At 41.5% G+C, this 26,636-nt stretch overlaps 1 protein-coding gene across 1 annotated transcript in view; it reads left to right on the forward strand.

Annotated features, from left to right (window-relative positions):
* LOC310948225 (A disintegrin and metalloproteinase with thrombospondin motifs 2-like) overlaps window positions 1-26,636 on the forward strand; it is a 124,495-nt gene that overhangs the window by 76,500 nt on the left and 21,359 nt on the right. Inside the window, exon 4 of the mRNA XM_083915271.1 lies at window positions 16,841-17,046. Within this exon, the coding sequence (XP_083771397.1) occupies window positions 16,841-17,046 (206 nt within the window). The remainder of the gene's footprint in view (window positions 1-16,840; window positions 17,047-26,636) is intronic.

Raw genomic sequence — 26,636 nt, forward strand, 5'->3', positions numbered from 1 at the left:
CTGTAAACAGTTTGTTGCTTAGTCACAAACTTTCTCATTTTACAGCATCAGCCGCGGTAGAATCCTTCAGGTGCCATTAGGAGCAGCCAGGGAGCAGCAGGTGGAGTCAGAGCTACATGACTTTTTCACAGCTCGTCCGTCTCCGTCAGGATATAGTGATAATTTTAGCAAATATGAAACATATTTTTCATCGAAAGTGACCAACTTCTGTTTATTACTTGTTGAAACTGATAACACTTGTGTTTCCAGTCTTGCTCCTGTGTGCCTGGCCGTGTCAAACTGCAGGTTTAGGGGCTCACATTCGAGCTGTAAGTAAGTAAGTGTATACCTTATGGTGCTGTAAAGCAAATGTTGGTTCTGCTTTTCACCAAAAGCAACAAAACACAGCGAAATTAGAATCCTGTGTTTGTATTCAGCCAGAGCATATGAGGTATAGTGTTGTGCTAACATATGGAGAACAACACTGATTTGAAATTCAGAGTGAGATGATGAATAAACACTGGCTCATGGGATTTACATTTCAGTAAGCTGGTGTCTGTCTCTCCTCTCTAATCTCATATTAGATCACACATGGAAAAGGTTACACAGAAAGATGTAGTGTACGTATAATGCTTATGATAGAAAAGGTATCTGTGTAGATGTTGTCAAATATTCCATCTTCTGTGCATTTCAAGTGAGTCAGAGCTGACTATAAATCCGTAAAACAGCCCTCAAAAGTGGATGTTCCATCACAATGGAGCAAAAATGTATTTTTCCCTCTTTGTATCCAAGAGCTTGAGTATGGATCTTATACAAAAATGCCATTTTTTCACTGCAGATATGATGTTAATAGAGTACACCACTGATTAAGCACCGCTCTAACATTGCTGAACTCATGATGAACAAAAGAAGGATCAAAATCAGAGCAACATTTTTACAACGAAAGGTATTTGATCAAATTTAATCTCCAGCAGCTTTTGGTTGGGACATTTCAAGAGTGAAGAGGAAAATGCCTGCTTCAAAAAACTAGTGATTAATTAGACTGCAGATTAAGTGTCTGACTACAAAATAGTAGTATGATAGCAAACTTCTAAATTAGCTACCAATGAATTGTTGAATTAAGTCAATGGTTGTATCTCTTCTCTTTCCATCTTTTTATATCAGCATCCCAAACGATTTCCTCTCCTTGCTTTTCCTTTCCTTCCCCTAGCTCCATCACCCATTCTGTCCTGGAGGTAGCCCCAGGGCTGCCAGGTGTGTGTGTGTGTGTGTGTGTGTGTGTGTGTGTGTGTGTGTGTGTGTGTGTGTGTGTGTGTGTGTGTGTGTGTGTGTGTCTGAGTTAGCGACATGCTCACCTGAAATTTTTACAGCGAGTGCAAAGTGAATCCACATCTTACTTTTAAAGTTTGTTGGGTTCACTATGTCCAAATGTACCCACATCTAAAATAGAGTATGTCTATAAATCATCAACAATCACAAGTCTGTGTTTCATTGGACATTTGAATTGTCTCCATGACTCCTATGCCACGCCCTCCCTCTCTCAAACTACAGCAGTTTCCTGTGTACTCCATGTCAGGTCTTTTGAAATGCCGTCTGCTATATACAACTGCTATATTGAAAAAATAATTGCTTTAATTAGAAATAAATACATACTCAAAGTCCCATGACAGCATGACTACATTATGAATGCTGATATTTTAGACTTAAGTTCGGAGGAGGGGCTTAAAGTTGGTTGTTGTTGACAATACCTTACTTAACCATCTTCTGACACACACAGCTATATTCCCCGTCTGACATACTGAGCAGCCATGCACAGGGTCAGAGCCAGCGAAGGGAAAGGTGATATGCTGTGTTTAAACGAATGAAATATTAATATAGTCAGCCAATTAAAATAGGGGCAGCCGAAGTGTCCCAGGAATCCAGAGCAGACATTAGCACCACGCTAATAACATGATTTCCATCAGCCACAGCCAGACAATGCAGGTAACGACAGCCAGGGCCAGAGAGACCTGGGGTAGTTGGGTGGGCGGCGGTTTGGGGGACTCATCTGGAACTGATATACGACTTGTGCCTTTAGGGTGGATGAGGGCCGGAAGGTGAGAAGAGTGTCAGGACAGCCTGAAAATATGGACAAAAGCAGGATCTGTCTCTTGGATTGCAGAGATGAATGTTTGTATGTATAAGTGAGTGATACAAGATTGAGGAACACTGCTCCCTTTCCTAAACAGTGTGGCCAGTGAGTCTGTAACAGAATTACAATCTAAAGCAACACTGATTAGTTTTTTCCTTTCTTTATCTCTGTCTCTCTGTCTCTCTCTCTCTCTTTAGTTTCCTCCCTTTTCCTACTTGTCTCAATGCAGTTTAATGCAATTCATCAGGGAAATGGGAATTTTGTAGGTTTTGTAGTTGGGCCACCTTGTAGTAGAGCGCACACACCAATATACGGTGTGCACACACACAGAACAGATATACACTCATACTCTCCAAACTAAAAGAGCAGGTGGTATTCTGTCCAGGCATATAAAGGCAGAATAATTCAGGCTTAAGTACATGTGTTCCACAAAAATGTAAGTGTAAATAGTCTATTAATAAAAATCAGTATTTGCAAATACGTAGCAAGCAAAAGACTACAAGAACAATACAACTGTACGTTTTAATTTAACACAATTGAATTGGCCATTTATCACATCTGCTGCTGTTATCCGCTGACTCATCATTACTAAAGGACACACATCTCATCAAATCACACTCCTCTCACTCCCCGCAGCCTCCCTCTCTCTCCTCTTTAATGGCTCGCTACAGTATTGCTATTCTTAGCAGGAGAACGCAAAGTTCTCCATTACAACCCAATGGCTACTGATGTCTACTCATGCTTTTTGTTGGCCCCAGTGTGTGTGTGTGTGTGTGTGTGTGTGTGTGTGTGTGTGTGTGTGTGTGTGTGTGTGTGTGTGTGTCTGTGTGTGTGTGTGTGTGTGTGTGTGTGTGTGTGTGTGTGTGTGTGTGTGTGTGTGTGTGTGTGTGTGTGTGTGTGTGTGTGTGTGTGTGTGTTGTGTCTAGTACAAAGCTAGCTTAAGCCAGCTGCATCTCACATGCCTCATGCATGGCTTAACTGAGCGAATGCCCGTCTGTGTGGGTGTTGTATATTTGTAAGTTTGCAGTTGTGTGTGTATGTGTCACTTAGCCACGTTTAATGGTTTTCCGTGTGTTTGTTCATATTATCCATACACAGTCCACACCCGCTTCTCTTTCTCTGTCACACACAGAAACAAACACTCTGACAAAAATTGACAATGGTTTTAGCACCATATATATTAACCTTTAACACCCTCACTGTTATGTAATTCAATTTCATTTCATTTAACTCAGTAATGCAATGTCAGTAATCCTTTTGGAGTGATTCACAGCGTAATATGCCAGTGACAGGCAGAACAAATACTTGGCTCGCACATTGTGAGTAGGCACACTTCCATATGTGTACACACACACACACACACACACACACACACACACACACACACACACACACACACACACACACACACACACACACAGTGGTATTCACAGAGTAATCAGCTCTGCAGCTATTATTAATGAGAGAGAACCAGGTCATTAATATTTAAGCAGTGTCACTGGGGCCAATGCCATGAGAGTGTGTGTGTGGTCTGTTTGTGTGTGTGTCCACATATAGAAGAGGGGCAGAGGGACTATAAGGCAATTTCCTAAGGCAGCGTAGTGAGACCTACTCCATTACAATAAGATAGACAGCGATGGAGACATATTACTCCCTTAAACAGACAGAGAGAGAGAGAGAGAGAGAGAGAGAGAGAGAGAGGGTTGGAGGAAGACAAAGACAGAAATATCGGATTTTACTCCTTGTCCTCTAGTTCCTGTCTCTCCTTTTCTTTTTCTCCTTTCCTTTCCTTGTATCTCCTCTCCGTCAGTGGTTTTTGCTCTGTGGAGGATGAAGAGGCTTGAATGGGAAACAGCAGATATCTCATTACATCACACTGGATAGGATGGGCCTGGGAGCTTCCTGTGCACATGTGTGTTTGTGTGTGTGTCCACACTGCCAGCTTCATCCTTCCAAATTTCATTGTAATGCAATTACAATGATAATAACGGCCACTCTATTCTATTCTAAATGAACACTGTCGGGGATTGCAACTCTCTGGTCTATGTCTAGTATACACTCCACACTGGGCAAGCTTTGGTGACAACACACACACACACACACTCACACAAACTTTTTCTCACACCCATAGGTGATGGGGTCTTAGGGCGAGGACGTGAATGGCTAAAGAAAATTGCCCTATGTCTCTGTCTCTGTCTCTCTCTCTCGTTGTTTCTCTGTATCTTCCTCTCTCTCGTCTCCACAACCTCTTTCTCTGTTTTGGATAAGTGGGTATTACTTGCTCTGCAAAGCGTGGAAAATAAGACAGGTCTTACTGCCAGTTCCTAGATTGGGAAAGCAGGGAAATATTCCTTTATTATAACCTATCTTTATTAAATGAAGCTGGAGGACATACAGCATTCTGTTTCGCCCCCCCTGAGCCGGTCGTCTATATAGCTGCCAACAGTTGTCTTAAAATAATGCCAAGTTTTTCTGATTGAATCACTGTTAACATATTCATGGGAAGGTTATTAGTTAATATTAAATCCTATAATATAGAAGGGATTATTGCTACGAATGGGATTAGTTTGAATTTGAGTTTTATCCCAAACTAAAACAGATCATAATTTACTAAGAAAGAATGGGTACTATCCATACAAAATAATTACAGTTTTGAGAATCAACTTAAACATTGTATCCCCCATAATCCTCCATGGATCAGCATAATAATTGTCTGGCGGTCATGCAGTTTTAATTTTGACAAAACTATGATGTAGTACAGTGCACCACTCCAGCTGTTGAGGTTTTGCTGAAGGGAGTAGTAAAGTGTTTATGTAATAGCCTCTATGTTAAGTTCAATATCGTGGACACTGCCCATGAGACGTCCACATAACATTCATCTTATTGCTCTGTAATGGCATTCTGCCATGTTACATTATGTTTATTCTGTAGCTAAGTGGAAGGAGCCACAGGTTCCTTATATAATATACTTTCCCACTGTAAATTAGCTTTTGATTCCCCCACAAATTCTGCTAATCATGTTTTCTGGGTGATCTTTTTTTTTTGTATAGATTTTTTTTCTCTGAAATAAACTTGTTACAGCAAATTCATAATATGATGTTTTTTTTATATTCAGTGTCACATTACGTGACATTACAGAAGCTCTAAAAGCTCTAAATACTGTTATTCCTGTGATTTTTTTCTGAGAGATAACATTCTGACTTGAGTTTGGTAAATGGTAAATTGCTAGAAACACTTTGATACCTATGAGCCTCAGCAACCGTTGCCATGGTGAAGACATCTGTTAGAGGTGTAAATCCGAGCTGTAGCAAATTCAAAAAGTGTCATAGTTATTTAACGTCCTACTACTTTACATTTATGTAACTTAAACTCTCCGGAAGTTTGTATGTGCGCTGCAGCTGTTTTTGTAAGAGTGATTCAACAGGGAGACTTCCATGCGCATCCAAGCCTTGGAAGTACTTCAGCTGCCAGTCCCCTTACACTGTCTTTGCCAGTGGTTCCCAAGAAAATTAGTCCAGTCCAGCACATGAAAATGAATCTTCAGCCAGAGATCAGCATGTTGTTGTGCTGTGTAGTGTTGTTGTGGCCATGCAGTAATGGTCTTAGTCGTCTCTGCGTCAAACTTGTGATACTGCTGCGAAGGCCACGCAGAAATAGATGACACATTGAGCATTATCAAGCGATATATTATGCTAATTTCCAGGTACATAGTTGTACTTTGGTTATCAACTAAAACATGTTCACATGCTTTAATGTTCAAAAAACACATTCATTTTCATATACTGTCTGTCGGAATATACCTGTATTCACTCTCTGTCTGAAACGCTCCATGTTAGCGCCTGTCTCTTTAAGACCCCTTCCTGAAAAAGCACAGTCTGCTCTGATTGGTCAGCATATACGGATCTTACGTTGTGCATCTCTGCACTGTTATTACAGCCGGGGAATGACTGTAACGGCTCTGTAGCACTTTCTATCTTTATATAGTATAGTCGTGACATCGAAACTGTACAGAAGTCCCGATGGGTCGTCTGAATACAGACTGTGTGCCTTTCTCTTTGGATTAAATGTTTTGATACTTTAACAGTATTTATATAGCACCTCGACCTGCTTTATAGTCAATAGAGACATGGAAGCCTCACTTTATACAATATGGGTCCTTTAAACTCATGCAGTTTTGGTTATGCTAAATACATGGAGACAGTGGAGAGTCATTCATAAGTTTAAAGACTTTGTCGTGATCCCATCAAAGAGCCCCGGTGGTTGTTCCCTTATTGGCCATCTGCCTGTGTGTGCAGTGATTTGATTACCTGAGAGCTTCATTAGGATAGAGAGACAGGGAGGATGCACTGGTAGCTCCCCTATCCTCCCAACTCAAGTATAGAGTTACTGTTGCACGGAAGAGGCTGCATTGATTAGCCATATGCTTGGGGAGGGGGATGGCGGGGGTTGAAGCCTCACCCTGTGCCATAACGATCGCTGCTGGGGGACTGAGAGCTGGGGGAAGTTGGGTGTTTTTTGTATGGGATACTTTCCCCTAGTGCATCGTTGCATCAAAATCCTATCGTTCTTGGTTACCAACAAAGCAGTGTCAATCTGAACATTAATAATGGAAGCCTTTGCAAGGGTTTTCTGGGAAAGATGTGACGCAGGAAACAGTATGCCAATCAGTAGAATTCACACAGATAGACCAGCACATGGCTTTGACATCAAGTAGACACATACCTTACTGACGACTGCCAAGGGCCCAAGGATGGACTTGTTTGTGTGATTTCTCTAGCATGTTTTTGAAGCATCTTTGCAGCGTGACTTTAAACCTGTTCTTATCCTGTTTTCTCCCCCGTTGTCAATTTTTCTGCACAGATTTCGCTTGAGTGGCCTTGTGCTTGTTTGATAGACACACCGTGTTCCTGTCCAAAGGAGCTAGATGAAGGTGTCATCTTTACATAAACATAACACAGCTCTGTCAACATTAGCCTAAAGTACGCTTAGATGATTATGGTTTTTGATTACATTTGATCAGCTTCTCTGTCAGCGCTGCTCCCTGTACGGAGCCGGCTTCGTGAGAATGATGAACGGCATTTTTAATTGTTACTAATTGATAACTGCTCTGAAAGACGTTGTTATGAAACACCGCCAATTTAGTAACACCGATACACTGTTGTGCCTTATTAATTCTCTCTCGTCTGGCTCGAGCGCTGCACAATTGAAAAGAACTCCGTCTGTGTGTTTGTGGGCTGACTAAGCAGTAATAACTCTTGGTGTAAGAGCATGCCAGTTTTTAAACACTGAAGCACTTTTATTTTTTATTCACATCCCTATGTCCAAGTCTTTTGGTGTAATTTAAAATGGTTTAAAACATTACAATGATATCTCTGCTGATTTAATACCCTGCTTATGTAGCTGGGTTAGAGATGGTTTATAACTATTTTACAGCCTGGCCTACATGTTTATCATTATCATTTATGATGAGGTGATATTGGATGATAAATCCTCATCCTGCCGCCCTTTGCCAGGCACGCTCGGGCTCTGCTGTGCTGTTGAGCTGCTCAGTGAGAACATTTGCATACATATTGTCTCACACCTTTAGATAAACTTTCTCTCAACCACTCTTACTCCATATCTACCCTTTCAAAAGGTACATTTATTAATGAATAAAAGAGGAAATGAAGGAAGCAGGAAAGGAGAGGAATGTAGCGGGGGACGGATAGTCAAAGGAGAGCTTGTAGCTGGTCATTGGTCAGCAGGCGTAAAGACTGAGACACCTGTAACTTGTTCACCTGGTTATTTGTAATTTATGTGGGCCATTCACAAACAGGTGAGCTGTTGCAGTAGCCTTTATTTGTTCCCACCTGCTTTGCCTGCGGGTCAAGTATTTACTGATCCACCTGTGGTCGTCATGCCAAATGACCCAGGTGTTAACATGACACTTTGAAGTATTAATGAGTGACAAAAACGAGAAAGGAGACAGAGGAATGCCGAGAAAGAGTGACTAAAGGGAAATGCATTAGACATGTCTGTTGATGCACCTTGTTTGACACCTCCGTTTTACTGCAGGTGGCCAGTTTGAAGCATTAATACCAAGGCACAGCTTCTTGCACTTTTTCTAAGCATATTGAAATGTGAGTCATTATAGTGTGTTGATGTTGATTGATTGTTTGAATGTCACATGGCTGTTTTAGAAAAGTGGAAGTGAAGTATGTATTATGCTCTATTTCAGGGGCATACTTTACTAGAACATGAACATAAGCTTTATTGTTGCTGCTCTGATTGGTCAGTGTTTTATATATATATATATATATATATATATAGTTGTGACATTACAGCAATACAGAAATCCTCACGGCTCATTAAGTGACAGTTTCTGAATACAGGTTGTGTGCATTTCTCTATGGATTGAGTGTTTTGATACATTATTTATGTAGCTTGGACCTGCTTTATGATTAAAAAAAGACACTTTTTACAACATGGAACATTTAAATAAATATTTCTGATGTAAAAAAATCCAGTAAAAAATATGTTAGTAACCAAAGCTTTCATTTTGGGTTTGTCATCTTGAGAGCTGAACTGAAAAGCTACTGAATTCCCACTTCAACCTTCTCATTATTATCTTTCCCTATTCTTACGTCATGTTTTTTTTTTTTTTATCATGCCTCCATCATGTTTCTCCTGCACTTTTTCTCCTCTTTTGCTCCCCCTCCTCCTCCTCCCCTCCCACATCGCCTCCTCCACTGCCACCATCCCTACAGTTCTCAGGTTGACAGATGTTTGGCTGACTGGCCTGTCATAATAACTGCAGTGCTGGGTGACTCAAGTGGCTGGCGTTGGCCGTCCTTTGAGTACTTCACAGCCAGGACAAGACATTTCCTGGGGCTATGGGTGATGGGGGGGCATGGTGAGGATACAATCACAGAGGGCAGGAGAAATGAGAAGAGAAATAATTTGTTTATTTTACAACACTTTTTACGTAAGATCTCAATACAAAGCGGTGTTTCATCTCAGTAAAAAAAAAGAGTGAGTGGAGAGTCTCCTCAGCAAACAGACAAAGCATTTAGCAGAGCCAAAGAGCAGAACTGAGCTGAAAGAGGAAGGAAGAAAAAAGGTATATTTTATTAATCCCGCAAGGGGAGAGTTTTTTTCACTCTGTTATATATATTCACACACATAGGTCCAAATAGAAACATGCACAAACAGGACCTACACGCATGCATTATTTACAGAGAAATGTCAAAGTGAGGGGTCTTTTTGACAGGATGGCAGAGATTCTATGCTTTGTGTAGTGTCCCACAAGGTGAAATGGCACCTCTCCAGCTACCAGTCCCCACTCCGTACTTGGTCTGTGTGGGGACTGGAACCGTTGACCCTACAGTTCCCAAGTCAAGTCCCCACAGACTGAGCTACAAGAAAGTGACCATTGGACTTACATTCTTCAAATGAATGTTAATGTTGCTGTCTTCCTGTTGGGTGCAAAAAATAAGCTACTTTTGGCTAACAAGTTTGCCATATTATCTTTCCATGTGCTAATATGTCAGTGTTGCATTTACAGCTTGTTGCACTGCCTCCAAGTGGCCAAGATATTTTTTAAAAGCCATCCCTCAACCCAGATCGCCTAAAACTTTTTAAAGTAAAAGCTGTCCTAGAACACGTATAGTGTGTTACACAGAGCCATCTCAGAATCCATCGTTGGAAACTGATTAGTAAAGGGCAGGGGATTTACAAACATACCTGTCAATCAAACTCTCGCCAAAGTCAATCAGGAGAAGAGAGACAACATATTATTTTTTTGCTCTCCTTTCAATAAAAAATAATCTCCAGTCCTGATGATACTGATGCTATTGCAGCATCCACACTAACTTCTTTAGGAGCCACCATTGTTGTATTGAACGAGGGGTTGCCTCTTATGTAGCGTGTCACTCACGTGATCCTGTGTTATCAAAAGAATTCAGCTACTGTCAAAGGTAAAATATTATAGGGCAAAACAGATATGCTGACAGTGTTCAATATAATTTCCTTTTTATCTTAACGGAAACATAATCCAGGAAGCACCACGTTTCCTACAAACATATGAGTTGTATATGAACATCATTTTTAGGAGACAGGGTCGATATATAAGATGAGAGGATGAGGTGACAGGCAGTGAGGCGTTGCAGGGTTGGGGAGAGAGGTGGCAAGGGGTCCACAAACCCTTCAAGCCAACGGAAAGCTGTCTCTGCTGAGATTTATAGGTTCTCTGGGAGCCGGACCTTGCACCTTGCTGTCAGCCTCTCTCTCTTTATCTCCCTGTTGATGCACACTCCGTTTCCCAGTAAGATTGATCCATAGTTTTCGTAAAGTAGACAGGTAGGGACACTTGGTATGACAGTAGTTAGAGATGTAAATGAAGAATGTGTCTTGTCTGCAAACACTGTAGTCTGCATACTGTTGCTGGTATGTGTTTATTTCATAAGACCCCATTATAAATGTCTGGCCCTCTGAGGCAGATATAGGCAGACACTAGAGAGGGAAGGTAGACAGGCTCTCAGACAGGTCAGTTTCAGACTGGATGAGACCTGCAGTAAGCCCTATATCAGCCAGGCTTTGCTGTCTTATTGGACACTAAGGCTCTCCAGTTTACATCGAGCTCCTTAGATCCAACCAAAGAAGAAAGAGGGAGAGTTTGGGGACATGATTGATCTTTGTCAACAATATTGTCTCTGTGGATGGCAGTGATTGGATTACTGTGTTTTGAGATGTGCTTGCGATGTTTACATGGGCTGGTCTTCTTTGCTGTAATTATTGACGTGACAAGAGCTCAATTTTGACTCATTAGTGACAACGTTTGCGATCACGAGTGTGAATTCTGTCCATTTCAAACCACATTAGAGCTTATTTCATTTGATGGCTTTGCATTATGAATAGGTTACTCTGCGTATAGACTTTATGAAGGGATGGCTCAGCTCGGCTAATGAAACGGCGGTTCAGTACAGCAGGACACAGGGGGGATTAGTGTGCACCACAGCACCTTCCCAGCAGCCAACAGCCCTGTGTGTTTCTGACAGACAGACAGACAGACGGTTATGTAAGAGGGGACAGCTAAAGGTTGCCTTGTCTCCTGAACCACCAGAAATCCACACAGATACACTGAGCAGCGGTGAGGATAGGTAGCTCTGTCGCCTGCTGATTATAAAGGCTGCTTCGTGCAATAATTAAAATGGTCTACTGCTACACTTCAGGGAGTAGAGGTAGATATAATGTAGCCTAAATATTATAGATCTTTGGACATGAAACTCACAGCCAAGGCTCGACCACTCAAAATATCTCATCAGCCTTATAGAAAATAAAGGTTAAAAATAAACAGCCCTAACCTAAAGCAGTTATTAATAAATGGACAAAGTTCAGTGCTTGATGTATGAATAATTATTATGGTCTTTAGGGAGCTGTCCATGTAAAATTAGATTGCTGATTGCCAATCTAAATAATTAACGCCAGTATGATTATGGGAAGCATAGTTCGCTATGTGTTCCACACTCTGCAGCCTTTACAGATGTCATATGGTAGTCTAGAAATAATGAGCATTCAGTATGGGAACATTGTGTGGGACAGCATGGCATGTTGCTACCCGCACAGATGCTAGCAGCAGCGTTAACAGTCCGCTGTCCAGCCACTCATCACCATGACAACCCATAAAGCTGTCACCAGAGAGACTAAATGTCCATGCCCTGAGCTATGTGACAGAGACGTGTCTGTAAGTAAATTAGTCCACATGTGTGGCTAACTGTGCCTCCAGGTGGGTAGACGTCCTTGAACTTAGGTTAGCACTAATGAGTTCACCGTCTCCCCTTTGGCCTGCTGCCACTCATACATGCTAGAAACATATCCAAACTACACAATACCAAACAAATGCATTGCAGTTTATAGTCATAATCTTGTAGTCTAACCTCGCTTATCCACCCAAATTAGCATCAGCTTTATTTTGTAAGACATGATTGTGTTTTCTTTAAAGTGCTGCAAGACATTAGCATAAGTTGTGAGACTAGACTTGTGGGTAAAGTCTGGGGATATGCTTGAAAAGCTACTTTGTATGATTTGCCGCCCAACCTCAGAAGGCAAAAGTGTTTATAAGACACTTACGCTATAAAGTCATCCAGCAAAGCGCGGGCCACGCGGCATACGCTTTCAGAAGATCTCTCTCTCTCTCTCTGTCATTCATAGAATGTTTTTCATTATGCTAACATATGCTTCATCATGTCCTCAAGTCCTCTCTACTCCCGTGACCTGGACATCGTTCGCCCTTCACCATTATGGAGGATTTTCCAATCCCTTTAAATGCACCTCGAGGAGAGCAAGGTGCACGAATGCGGGTGATTCATCATTAATTTGCTTTAATAGAAATACCAGCATGCATGTCATCACCATCGAAGTGTGGCGGCACAATATCAAAAACTTCACTCACTTTAAAGTAAATAAAAAACTTCCTTAGTCGTACTCTAGTGAGCATACAGCTTACTTGCAAATTTTGCTGATAAACGATAGAATAATGTACACCACAGTCACACTGCAGACTATACTGTGCCCTGCTTTAGTCCGTAGGCCATATTGTATCATTCAGTGCATTAATTGACTATTATTTATCAGATGTGCTGACATACAACAAGTCAGCCCACATTTTAAGCCACCCTTTTTAAGTCATGCACATCAACTGGGCGTTGCTATAAAAGAGCATGTATTGCCAGGACACTAATCATGTCAAACAAGAGTATTGTTTCCATGTGATTATGCGTGTGTCTCTCTATATGTGTATTTACAAGTGATGCTGTATAATTCGCTATACTGTAATTTCTTTATGTGAATTATGTATTTACTGAGTCTACTTTGATACATAAATCACCATACACAAGGCTCTGTGTTATAAATGAGTGGGAGTTATTTTGTTACGTATATTCTGTAACATGCGAACTCATCCAAATGCTGATGTTTGCACACACACTCAGGTGCACACCTACCTTGAGGCTGACCAGAGTGACCATGTAAGGTCAAAACCAGTCATTATACAGTAGAGCTCCTGAATGCGGAGCAGAGCAATGTTCCACACCTGACTGCCAAGCAGTCACCTTAAGACCAGAGACTGCTGCTCAATAGCAAGATGTGGCTTGAACTGAATTATCATCCCCATCCTCTCTCTCTCTCTCTCTCTCTCTCTCTCTCTCTCTCTCTCTCTCTCTCTCTCTCTCTCTCTCTCTCTCTCTCTCTCTCTCTCTCTCTCTCTCTCTCTCTCTCTCTCTTCTGTTGTGGATTATAGTCTCTCCTGATTCTCTCAGCCCCCCTCTCCTCACCTGGTATTCAGTGGGCAACCAGACATTCTTGACATTTTGCAAAGGTTAAAAGACAAAGAACCTTTGTCTCATAATAAGGCCGCACTCCACCCAGCCTGAATGAGAATACAGGGAGAGAGAGAGGGTGGTGTCTGTGAGGAGAGGTGCATGTAGGGTGGCATGTTTGTGTGTGATGGTGGAGGTAGAGGGGGCATGGGGGCAGTGTACAAAGGGATACAGACAGGAGTTGAGAAAGACAAGGAAAGGGAAAGTTTAGGAAGAAACATGAAGGTGTGTGTGTGTGTGTGTGTGTGTGTGTGTGTGTGTGTGTGTGTGTGTGTGTGTGTGTGTGTGTGTGTGTGTGTGTGTGTGTGTGTGTGTGTGTGTGTGTGTGTGTGTGTGTGTGTGTGTGTGTGTGTCTGTGTCTGTGTCTGTGTGTGTGTGCGTGCGTGTGTGTGTGGGTTAACTAAGCTATGGCAAGTTTACATATTCTTTTCATCTCACTGCAACCTCAAGAAAGGGTCCCCACGAGTGATGATTGGAAAAGTCGTCCCCATGATCTATGAAAACCATTATGTGTGCATGTGTGTGTGTGTGTGTGTGCAGGTAAGAGGTGTGGGAGGATGAGGTTTAGGACTGAGAAAAGAAAAATGAACACTGTTATGATCAATACCCTATCTGTAGGTTGAGAGTGATAGCAGTTAGGTTTCAGAGGCTAATGTAAGCTGTGAGAAACACGGCAGTGCACCCTGATGCTTCGCCCGCAGACAGACTCAGATGTTCTACAAGAGAGTGATATTCTCCATCACTACAGGTGCTTGAAGCGGAACTCAAAACACCCAAGGTTCTTCTGGTCTCTTCTGGTCTCTCTCTCTCTCTCTCCAGCTCTCTCTCTCTCTCATCCATCACACCACTCAGCTCTACCTCTCACCTCTCTCACCAACTCCCTCAATCTCTCTTGCACCTTATTCCTCCGCAGTGCTCTCTGAAAAAGCGTGCCCCAAAACAGCTGAAAGCAGGAAAGAAATTGCGTTCTAGTAAGCGTAAGCTAGATCAGAGGTGAGGTTTAAATCGTTAGAGCTAACCACCTGGTAAAGCACCTTCCAACCTTTGGTTCTGTAACTTTCTTGTATTCCACACTTCTAGTGTCTTTTTAAGTTATCCCCACCGTATTCTTTCCACTTACCATACAGCTGTGGCTGTGTGTTACGCAATGTCCCCGCATTGTCTCATTTGCAGTTTTCAAAGCACTGCAATTTTGCCAAGGCACAAAGTTAAAAGTGAGAACATAATGGTCTTTTCTCTGTGTTTTGTCTCAACATTATGTAAGCAAAAGGTAAAAATATCTGGACCTGTCTTTAAAAGCAGATGGTGTGGTTTTGACATCAGGCTCGTTAAAGGCAGCTATAACTAGGAAGAGCCAACGGTTGTTTTGAAGTACACTGCCTTAAATCCAGCTTCCCCTGCTAACAAGAAGAAGAAATGTTCACTCTGAGTTTGTGTGCATGTGTGTGTGTGATGAGAACAGTACGTGATGAGAAACGTACGTTAAAACCTTTAAATTCTCCTCACATATCTGTCTTTCCTAATATTTATCCCTTTCTTTGCCCCCCTCTTCTCCATGTTCTCTCTCTTTCTGTGTGAGTAGTCAGTAACTCACTGGAATGTGGGCATGTATGGGATCACATTCAGACTTCCAGATTCATTCTGCTAGGGACTCAGGAGCCAATATTAGCCGTGTGGTCGTTGTTTTACCCATGAGCATGTTGCCTTGGAAACGTTGCATAAGAGGGAGTGGGAAAGCGGGATGCCCCTTGCTGATTGGGAGACAAGGTGGCAGATCTCTCTTCCTCTCCCTCATCCTCCCTATATCTTCCCCTTGCATCTTGTTTATTTTCCTTCCACTCAACACTGGTTTTAACTGTATGTGTCAAAACACTGAAGCTCAACCTGTCTCCTCATGTCACGTGTTGAATCAACTCACCACCTAGCAGCATCTTCAGATAAATCTCCACAGACAAAGACAGCACTGGTTAAAGGTCCCATATTATCAAAACTCAGATTTCCATGTCTTTTTATGATAAAGCAGGTCGAGGTGCTGTATAAAACTGTGAACACAGCCTGAACTCTTTAAACGAGCCGTCAGGACTTCTGTATGATTGTGATGTCACAAGTGTTACTATTGTGCAGTACAGTCAGAAGATTGGAGAGGAATTGGCCCAGTCAGTCTACGGTGTGGATACACCAAGGGCACAAATGCTGAAGACCCCGAAACACTGACCAATGAGAGCAGACTTTTTGTTTTCAGGCTTATAGAGACAGGCTCTAAAATGTGTTTCAGACAAAAGGTTACACAGGTATATTCAGACAGACAGTATGAGAAAAGGTATGTTTTTTGGACATTAAAGCATGTAAACATGCTCTAGTAGAAATTCAAAATGCAGGTATGAATAACAATGTGCATAATATGGGACCTTTACATTTCTCGTAGGAGCAGGGATTTATGTCCCAATTAGACATGTTTGTCTACACACTTGCACCCGCATACACACATGAACACAAACCGCTCCATGAGCTATGTTTTGTGTCATCCTCGGCTGTGGGAGGCCTTGGCTGGAGACAGGCAGGATAGTGCTTTGTTGAACCCACCGAGACCACATGTTTAAGACTGCATGACTTGGCCTTCCATGGCTTCTATACAAACAAGGCCATGCTGTGTCTACATACCAGGAGGATGAGAAAGATAAATGAATGTGGAATGAGGAAAGGAGGGCCTTGGCTCTGGAGACAGGAGAATATATATTCTGTATCCTCACTTACTCCAGCTCTTTGCATGCTTTCAAAAGAAAAAAAAAAGAAACAGGATCAGACTAGACACATACAATTTCAGTCATGTCATATGTCACATTTCATTTACAGTCTACAGTTTATCCAAAAATGAACAAACAACGTAACGACACATTGCCCCCCATACTTGTGTAGTCAGAAACAGAAAAGTGATTAATGATCTGAACAAATCAGGGCTGCTGTACAGACACTTTCTAATGGAATAACCTCAAAATGAGTTTCTTGTGTAATTTGCATTTTTTTCCAACATGTAGCAAGCCAAGAAAAGAGCAGGGTGGGCAGCCCCTGTGTGAGGGAGCTGTCTTACTCCATGTGTTTAGCAAGCACCATCTGCTGCTTTAATTCAGATGGGAGTAGAAATATTTGGTTGATTAGGAGAGGATCTATGTAGGATAGCCGCACCGTTACCACCGGTTGTGAGGGACACACATGCTCGATTGTGTCAACTGGTGTCTTGGAAATCAAACAGACACAACATGCAAGTGCTTAAATAAGTACACGTGTGTATGGATGTCAGTTTGTAGCCCGCGCACATGCCAAACACATTTGATGTGCCTATTTTGTCTAACTTAAAACACCCTGTTATTTTCTCCAGGTGCAGATCTCGGTGGTCTGATGGACCTGGAGTCTCTTTACCGTGGCGTGGAGCAGAGTATCAACCACACAAGAGCGGGTCGAATGCGCAGACAGAGCCTGGACAGGGCCTACAACATTGAGGTGCTGCTGGGCGTCGACGATTCAGTGGTCCAGTTTCACGGGAAGGAGCACGTCCAAAAGTACCTGCTCACACTCATGAACATTGTAAGTGTTGCTGCGTTGCACACACTAACACAAACAAACACACAGACGGAGAGGTAGATGTATATGTTTCAATCAAAAGATTGTATCAATAAATTAGCCACCTATTGTTTAGAGTTAGGTAAATTGCTGACTTTATAGGTTATTTTAAAGTCTGAGGTACTTGTACTTTACTGGTGCAATGTTTACTATTATGCAACTTCTCGTGGAGGTAAATATTGTACTTTCCACTCTACTACAACTGTCTCACAGCATTAATCTTTTTTTAATTTTTTAAGCCTTTCCTGTCCTGTGAAAACATAAATTTAATCTTTTTTTTTAATATATAAACTGAAAGATTAAGTGTTCCCTTTTCTTACCCTGCATCTTAAGCTAAATAAAGTCATTCAGAAGCCTCTTGGATCAGCTGGAAAATGCATCGCCATAAAGCTGAAAACAGGGTTGTTTATCTTAGACCATGAAAAGTTGACAGGACAGTGACCTTACAAACATACAATGATTTTATAGAATATGATGCATGGCTGTAGGATTAACTACCCAACAGTATGTAAAGAAGTTCAATTGAGCACAACCTTAAACATCTACAGCAGTATAATGTAAAACGCACATTAATGCAGCAGTAATGTTAATCAAAAGAGATAATATAATATATTTATACTAAACTCTGAGCTCTCAGGGAGCCTTTTACTGCACAATACAATACATTTTGCTGATACTTAATAAAGTAAATAAACCTTACTTTATTATATTTTTTTATTTTAAAGGACTTTTACTTGGAGTATTTTCACAGTGTGGTATTAGTACTTTTACTTACATGATGTATCTGAATACTTCTTCCAGCACTGCACATCACACACACACACACACAATCTGCTATCACACAAACATATAATTGCATCTTTATGCACACCCATCATCTCAAATGTTGAACAGTTACATTTGTTGTCTTGCTTGAATAAAATAAAATCATCAACAGATACTTTTAATGTATTACTTTATCATAAATTATTCAACTTAAATGGAACATTTTTCCTATTTAATGATTTTATCATAAATGATAAAACCATATCATAAATCATTTAAGTTGAAAGGGAAGTAAGTCACAGAGAGGTCAAAGACAGGGGGTAACACATACACACACACACACACACACACACACACGCAAACTCACCAACTAAATGAGGATTCAATTCCCTTCTTACATGTTCTCATCCTGCAATCAGCCGCGGGTAATCCTTTCTCCTCGATCTGAATATGATGAGATTCCATTTGTTTGAGAGAGTGTGTGTGTGTGTGTGTGCGTGCGTGCGTGCGTGCGTGTGTGCGTGCGTGCGTGCGTGGTAGGTGAGCCCTCTGCTCAGAAGGGGCTCCTGCATATCATTTCATCAGGCTTTGTGTCATATCATCATTGTGTGTGTGTGTGTGTGTGTGTGTGCGCGTGTGTGCGCGTGTGTGTGTGTGTGTGTGTGTGTGTGTGTGTGTGTGTGTGTGTGTGTGTGTGTGTGTGTGTGTGTGTGTGTTTGTGTGTGTGTGTGTGTGTGTGAAAAGGAGGAAAAGAGTGAGAAAGATGCAGAAACAGCAGGCAGTATGCTCCAGGCCACAACAACACTTAGTCAAGCACTCAAACACCCAGGTGTGTGTGTGTGTGTGTGTGCGTGTGTTTTCATGCGCTTGTGTGTTGGTGTGACACTGAACACACTGCAGACTTTAATATTTGCAAATTAAACCTGTGGTGAGAGTGCTGTTTGCATGCATTTGGAGGCCCGCATGTGTGTGTGTGTGCTTTTGCGTGTGTACATTTGCGCGTGTGTGCACGTCTGTTTGTATGCATGCTCCTGTTTGCTTTCACTTGTATTGCGACCCACTGCGCTAGGAACCAATCTCCGACTGTTTAGCAGGTGCAAGCACACAGCAACAAATCCTACCACACCTCTTTGTCTCAGCTCAGCGATTGAGAAAGAACAAGAGCCGCTGTGCTCTCTGCCTCCCCTTTTAGATATTTGTCAGACGATATAGGAGAAGGGAGTACGTAGCCCTTTCGCAGCCCCCCTCTAATCTGTGGGGAAGAGATGGAGAGACAGAGGGAGAAGGAGTATTTTAAACAGCGCATTCAGAATAAATTACTGACAGCCAGATAAACAGAAATAAATAAATAAGGGCTGCCTCCCACGCGTGGCATCTGGGCGACTTTCTTCTTGAAAGTTTGCTTTGCTCAATTCAGGATGGGTGTGCGCTCTCTCTCTCTCTCTCTCTCTCTCTCTCTCTCTCTCTCTCTCTCTCTCTCTCTCTCTCTCTCTCTCTCTCTCTGTCTCTCTCTGTTTTATTTCCTTCCCTCTCTTTCTTGCTCATACTCTCCCAGTTTCTCAGCAGCACTGAGTTGCTCCGCACGGAGCTCTTTTGCATTGTTACTCCTCCCTGACTTGGGTAGTTTATGGCAACAAATCCTCAATGGTGTTAAAATTCTTTCTAAGTATAGTGTCAGTGATAACACAGGTTTATGAGAAGATACAAGATAAATTAGGGATAAGGGGAAATATTTGAGGATTTATATTTGCCTCACATGCCCTCTAAAGGTATTCATACAGTATGTATTTATTTCCCTCTGTGAAATAAGGGGACTGTCTTGACATTGTAAAACCATCAAGTTTTATTATGGGCTCTCCTCTCCTCTCCTTCTACTTCTCTTTTTGTCTCTCCTTAAATGCCTCTAGCTGGTTCCTCTCTGTATTTCTGAATTGAGTGTATGTGCTAGAAAGGCTTCTGTATGTGTTTAGAAACCTAGAAAAAGTTGTTTTTTTTATGCAACAGCAGCTGTTCATGGTGTATTTTCACTCATCTATTGTGTTTTTGCAACTTCTCTCCCCCTCTTCCTTCTCTACTTCTCCTCTACTATCTCTGTCTTTCTGTCACTCCGTTTGAATGACTGCCCAAGTGAGCTAAGGGTCAGGGTGGACAATTTTCGTGTGTGTGTTGTTGGGTAGGAGGTGGCGCTGCTGTCTACAGGGCATCAAAGAGCTCCGACAGAAAACCCCTAAATCCTGTCTGCGAAGTTCAACAGGAGTGTCAAAGTGTGTTTGTGTGTGTTTTAATGTGTAGGTTGAGTTGAATGTGTGATCGGTAATTCCGCTTCCCACTCCTTTCCCATGTGTCTTTCTCCCTTCCCCACGTTGTGTTTTTCATCAATTGCCTCTGTGGACAAGAATGGTCTGACCATGCAACTAAATTATCACTAACCTTTTCGCAATCTATCAATGGATGAGAATGAGCATGCAAATATATGCATCATTTGTTTTTGTTTTTTTAAGTGTAACTTTGATACAATAGACCGCAGCTATCTCTTTTCAGTCAATAATGGTTTATTGTCCCCTGATATTAGCCAAAATGTTTTAATCGTTTAAACTTAAAGCTGGAGGAAAACACTCTGCATTTTGGACATTTTGGAGGTGGAGACATTTTTTGACATTTTGAAGGTGGAGGACCTCTTGATCTATTAAGCTGCCCTCCTCATTTGGAAAAGTTGAGCAACATTTGGCTTCTTGCTAGTTAATGTTAACAACCGAAGTGCGAAATGTCTGAAAAAAAAATTGAACTGTATATAGATCTACAGTTAATCGATTCTCATCAAGAGGTTTGTAAGATATCTTACGAAACATGTTAAACCCTGCGGAATGGCGACCACAAATGGAATGTGACGGTTAAGTTTAGGCAACAAAAGGTGACGGTTGGGATTAGAAAAAAGATTGTGGTTTGGTTAAGTACTTCCGAGACACAAACACCGCCAGTACACAAATACCTCCCATGTATTCATGTCTCCCAGGTGATTCCTGTGTTTTGGGACCCATCCACCACCCCGACCCTCCTCTCTACGTGGATTTTAGCGGTTCTATACTCCATCACCTGATTTCCTTCTTTGCTCTTGATGGTGATTTCTACTATTATAAATATGTGGATTACACACAAGTTACAGTGCATTAGCTTGAAGGTGATCTTTTAAAAAATATATATATTTTATAAGGCTGAGACGTCTTCCACTGATTTATTTTTTTTTAAACGAGTCTGAACATTGGCATTAAACTTTAAGTAGTGTGCGGTGTAGTGTATACTGAGTGTGATTTGGACACAAACAAGATGAAAGAACATGAAACTAAAGGCAATTACTCGCGTTGAATCAAAGGCTGAGAAAATAAAAATGACACAAAAGGAAAAGTGAGATGAAGAGTGAGGAGAGGAAAACTGAATGGGAAGAGAAATGGCTGTGCAGGTGGCTCTGTGCATTGCGTTTTGCTGGGCCACAGGTGACCAAGCCGGCAGATATGGGCTCTTAAAAACAGCGTGTTGTAGTAACAATGTTGTGGTAAATCCTGTAAAATATGCTGTGTGCCAAATGCCAAATGGAGGCCATTGTGCAGTACTCTTCCTGTGGCGTACATCATGGTGATAGATTAAGTGGCCAACAGTGATCTGTCTGTCTACCCGTCCTTCTCACCTGTTAATAGAGACCTTTAGAGAGATACCGCCAAGTGTTAATCACACTCTCCATGGATATGAATAGTCACTGCTGATGCGGGAGGTACACATGTTAATTTTAATGATGCATATTGGCATACTGAGGTGTATTTTGTCGCCACCTTTATACCGCCAGTGTGTGAAAAGTAGGATTTCTGTAAGAGCTGTCTGGAAGTGGTGCAGATCGCTCAGTCTTCTTTACCAAAGCTCCTGGAGGCAGTGAAAAATCTTATTAATAAGTGGCAGGAAGAGCCGGGAAAGGCGAGGTAGTCCAGGTAATAATAGACACCTTGTTAGCTTGAAGTGTCACAGATATCTTCGAAGCACTGTCAGACTGAGACCTCAAAATTCTGTCTCTGCGTTTTATATATTCCCATGTGTGTTGACAAAAAGATGTAGAAAAGCTGTCCAAAGTCTCATCTAATTTATGTAGCACTCCAGCCAGATTTTATTTGATGACTCAGTTCTGTCTCATCAGCAGCTGAGAGTGTTTTTAATGCATATTTTCAAAATGTTTCCTGACAAATTTTCATTGCCTAATAAATGAAGCCCACTCTCCAAGCTCATGAGTTGATTTAAACACATGAGCTCAGCGTGTGAAGCACTGTGAACATTTTCATATTATAACAGTTATCCTGAATGACTTTATGAGCTTATTACTGCCATGTACTATATCCCTTAGTCTAACCCTGTACTGCACACGTTACCCTCGGGTATTTTTATTTTTTTACATTCTTACACATGAAAAGTTTTCATGATATATCTGTAAACAATCAAATAAGGAGCAAAAGTGGGTATGTAACAAGGAGGGGGGTGGGGCCTCCTTTCAGGGTGGAAATGTGATGTAACCGCATGGTCCAGGTGGAAGCTAAGATACATGTCACTGTTTTGCATGTTTAAATAGAGATAACTTGAAAATATAAAAGAGAAAAAATATGAATATACATATAAATGCTCAGTGAAGGGCTTGTAATGCAGAGACATTCTGTGGGCCTAATCAGACAGTTAGGATCATACATGTACTCTGATAGTCAGGATAGTGAGTTTAAGGGAAGTGACTGCCAAAGAATTCACAACATAATCAGATTTAAGTGGCAAAAAAAACCACTAGTGTACAATTTCTTACTGGGATTAATATGATATAATATAAAGTATAATCTGCATCATACAGAAAAAAATCTATTACAAACAGCATATTTTAACCCAGTGTAGGGTGGAAGTAAGGAGTACTAGTATTTTTGAGGGAAATAGATACCATCCTCCTGTAAAAAAGAAAAACATACAACTGAGGATGTTCCTCAGCTACCAAAGTAGACAACATGCTATAATGTCATATTTCTGCACATCTGTGTGAATGAATATATGTGTGTGTTTTAATGAATAGCCATAACGTGTGCAATGAAATCGACAAATCCAGAACAAAATAGGCAAATCTTTACCTTATATGTAATTTAAATATGTAAAGTGAGGTATAATACTGTAATACGAAATGCAAGTGTGAAGCTGTGGGAGGTGCTAGAAGCTGATAAAGTGCAGATAAAAAGTAGCATCACAAAAGTGCTTGTGCTCTTGTTCCTGGGTTTCAGTCTGACCTACCCCTCTCTCTTGTAGAGCACTTTGCTTTGCTTTACAGCAGTTAACATCTCTGTACCCTCTTTGCTTTTCATTCTCTGGATTTTAATTAAATCTCTAACCCAACACTGAAATTAAAGAAAACAATCTGATAACGAGGTTGTTATTAATGTTCTCTGATGCTGCTGAAGGTTTAATTACATGAGGTTTTTCTTGTAAAACATTTTAATTAAACATAAAATATATATGGTTAAACAATCACTTCTAATGCATGTTCTCTTCATGACATGCAGAATGAAGGGACAGGCAATAGCTGCATTATCTATCTAATAGTAATGATTTTGTGCCTTTCTGACATCTAGGCTTAGGACAGATGCACACACACACAGCTGGTCACATCTAGGCTACCTTAGATACCTGTAGCCTGGGTGGTACTAAACAATGGCGCCTGGTGTCTCCCTTCAGCCACATTAATGAGAGACAGGCCTGTACAGTTGTCAACGATTACCTCTGTGTGTGCGTTTGTGTGCTTGGTCGGATAAGCACATTTCCGTGAATATGTGAGTGTATTTTGGATTACGTGTGTGTGTGTGTGTGTGTGTGTGTGTGTGTGTGTGTGTGTGTGTGTGTGTGTGTGTGTGTGTGTGTGTGTGTGTCATTAGAGTAGACCTTGAAGTGTTGGGGTCACCTGGAAGTCAACCAACCCTGATTAGCCTAACAGTTGTCAAGGAAACGGGCTGAATTAGGCCAAGTGTGAACTGACCCACCCAAGTGTCTATGTAATCTCAGACAAACAAACGCTATAAACACACGCACACGCACACAAACACACACACACACACACACACACACTACCACACACAGGGTCATTATGTGTCACTTACTCAAGTATACTTCAGCTTGAAAAAATAACGAGGGCGTGAGACAAATGTTACCGAATGAGACACAGACAGAAACACCAGTCGGTAGTCAGACAGACAGGAAGGTTGAAAACTCACACACACACACACACACACACACACACACACACACACACACACACACAGAGAGTCTCAGACAGGGTCAAGCTGAGAAGACAACAGAACTCCGCCTTTGTTTAGCGGTTGCTTAGCAACTCTATCTTTTTTAATGTGTAAAAGGAGCATCCAAAATGTGGAACTGAGGGTCACTGAAAAAAAGCGTTTCCCACCTCGTCTTCTCTTGTATCCCTCACTCTAAAACTCATCCCCACTCCTCCGTCCTTGTTTTCAGTAACTAAAGCTCATTATCAAACTCTAACAGAAATTTATATTAGTTTTAACATCATAGTTTGCTGCTCCTGAACCTTACATAGTATATTCAGTTGTGGAAGGTGAGATAAATAGGTACATTTATACGTGCAATTTGATTAAGTACAAATTACTTGTATTTGCATATTTCCATTTTATGCTGCGTTATACTTCAACTCTCGCTATACATACACTTAACTGCAACAGTAGCTATTATGTCAAGATAGTTCCCTTGAGGCATTTTAAGCTAGTCCAGTACATGACAGAGAAAAGAGTGTGTACGTAAAAAAAAGTCCCTCTGGAATATATTTCAGTTATAGTCCTAAAGGGATTACACAGATATTAATCTCAACAAATCTCATTTATGGCTTGGACTTTCAAAGATGTGACAGTTGACTAGGCAGGGAGGGTAAATGCACGTTGCATTACAGGAAGTGTAAGATCCAGTGTTTTTGAATGCATAAGGGATTGAAACTCGGGAAATCTCAACCTCTTTTGCATCAATTTTGACCATTTATATTTAAATTTTTATTCTCCTATAGTCTCCATTATCTTAAGTGTTCCAGTTTGGAAAACCATCACATGGATGCCCAAAAGGTTTGACTCTCCTGTCGTAAAATGTTGCTTCCACTGAAACCGCTGATGTTGTCTTACTGACATGGCAAGTTAGCTTAAAATGCGGGCACCTGTAAACTTCACATTTCAGAGGGTTAATTAGTAAATCTGATCATTTACCAGACTGATGTTCCTGTTGAACGTGATTTTATTTTGAGGTTTCTAAAAGTGATGTGAAGCCTCAACGTTGCAGCTGTGTTTATGTGTTAATGGAATCAAATAAATGTACTCCAACCGTTTTGTGGTTAACAAATTAGGATTCTGACTTGAAGGATCACTCCGCTACATTTTTTCCTAATAGGATGCTGGAATTTCCAACTTTACACCACGTACGGAATGGAGCGTTATGTTGCTCCAAATGTCTCCTCTCTTCTTTAAAAAACCTGCAGCTCTGTGCTACATTTGTTTTCTAAGAATGCATCGTTCCCACTCCCTTCTGAGCTCTTTCTCTTTCCTCACTTTGCCTCTGTGCTCCCTCTCCCCCTCTCTGCTCAGCTTGTTGTCTCTTTCTCTCTGCTTCTCTGTCATTCGTAGTGTTCCTCAACTCTCTACCTTTCTCTCGGTGGGTGTGTCTGCAATTTTGTTCTTCATCTCTGTTCCTCTGTGTGTGTGTGTGTGTGTGTGTGTGTGTTTGTGTGCATGCGTGCGTGCGTGCGTGCGTGCGTGTGTGTGTGTGTGTACAGTCTGTGTGTGTCTCTTTCTCCACAGCGTGTCCATAAGCCATCTCATTACGGCTGTCTGTTTTTACATCCCTTTGCCTCATTAGGCACCGCACACAGCCATTGAGGACAGCAGGCCTCAACTCCTGCGCCAATTTACCTCTCTCTCTCTCTCTCTTTGTGTGTGTGTGTGTGTGTGTGTGTGTGTGTGTGTTTCGCCAGTATAATGCTCTCTGCTTCTCCCTTGTCACACATTACCTTGTTTCCTTGCATTAGGCCCTTTCCTTTCTTTGCATCTGTATTCCTTCATCTCCTCTCCATCTGTGCTCATGGGAAACAGAGTTCCTTGCACTCTCCTCAACTTCCTTTCCTCTCTTTTTTGGGGCCTGTCCCCTTTCTCTCATCTCTCATATCACTGTGTTGCTGGTGGGATACGTCAGTCAGGTCTTTCTTGCTCTCTCTAATAAGGCACCCTTTATTCAAATATTTACTGTATCAACCAATAATAATCTATAAGGATATAATGTCATATATATAGTAATATATACACAGTACCAGTCAAAGGTTTGACCCCTTTGAGAAAGTGAGTTCAAACTTTTGACTTTTAATTCAGATTCGGGACACTTTTACAAGTGGTCCCTAATCACATACAGATCTGATTTTTAGCAGTGCAACATCAAGCTGAACAGTTACACCGGAATTCCTGCAACTTTCACATCACTCATGCACTCACACAGCCTTGATGCCAACTAATACAACCCAGTCCCTGCACACTTACTCAGGGAAATGGGTCCCTTCAATGTAGGGGTCTTACTTTGAGAGTCTTGTGGAGAGGTGTTGACAGATGTTGTTAAAAGTAGCCCTTGAAATCCTAAAATTTTGGACGAAATCTGTCTCAGTGAATCCGTTCATGTCCCAATCCCACCACTCCTGGCTCATCACACACACGCACATGCACACGCATACACACACA

The sequence above is a fragment of the Echiichthys vipera genome, assembly GCF_963691815.1.
Source record: "Echiichthys vipera genome assembly, chromosome: 6".
NCBI classification, from domain to species: domain Eukaryota; kingdom Metazoa; phylum Chordata; class Actinopteri; order Perciformes; family Trachinidae; genus Echiichthys; species Echiichthys vipera.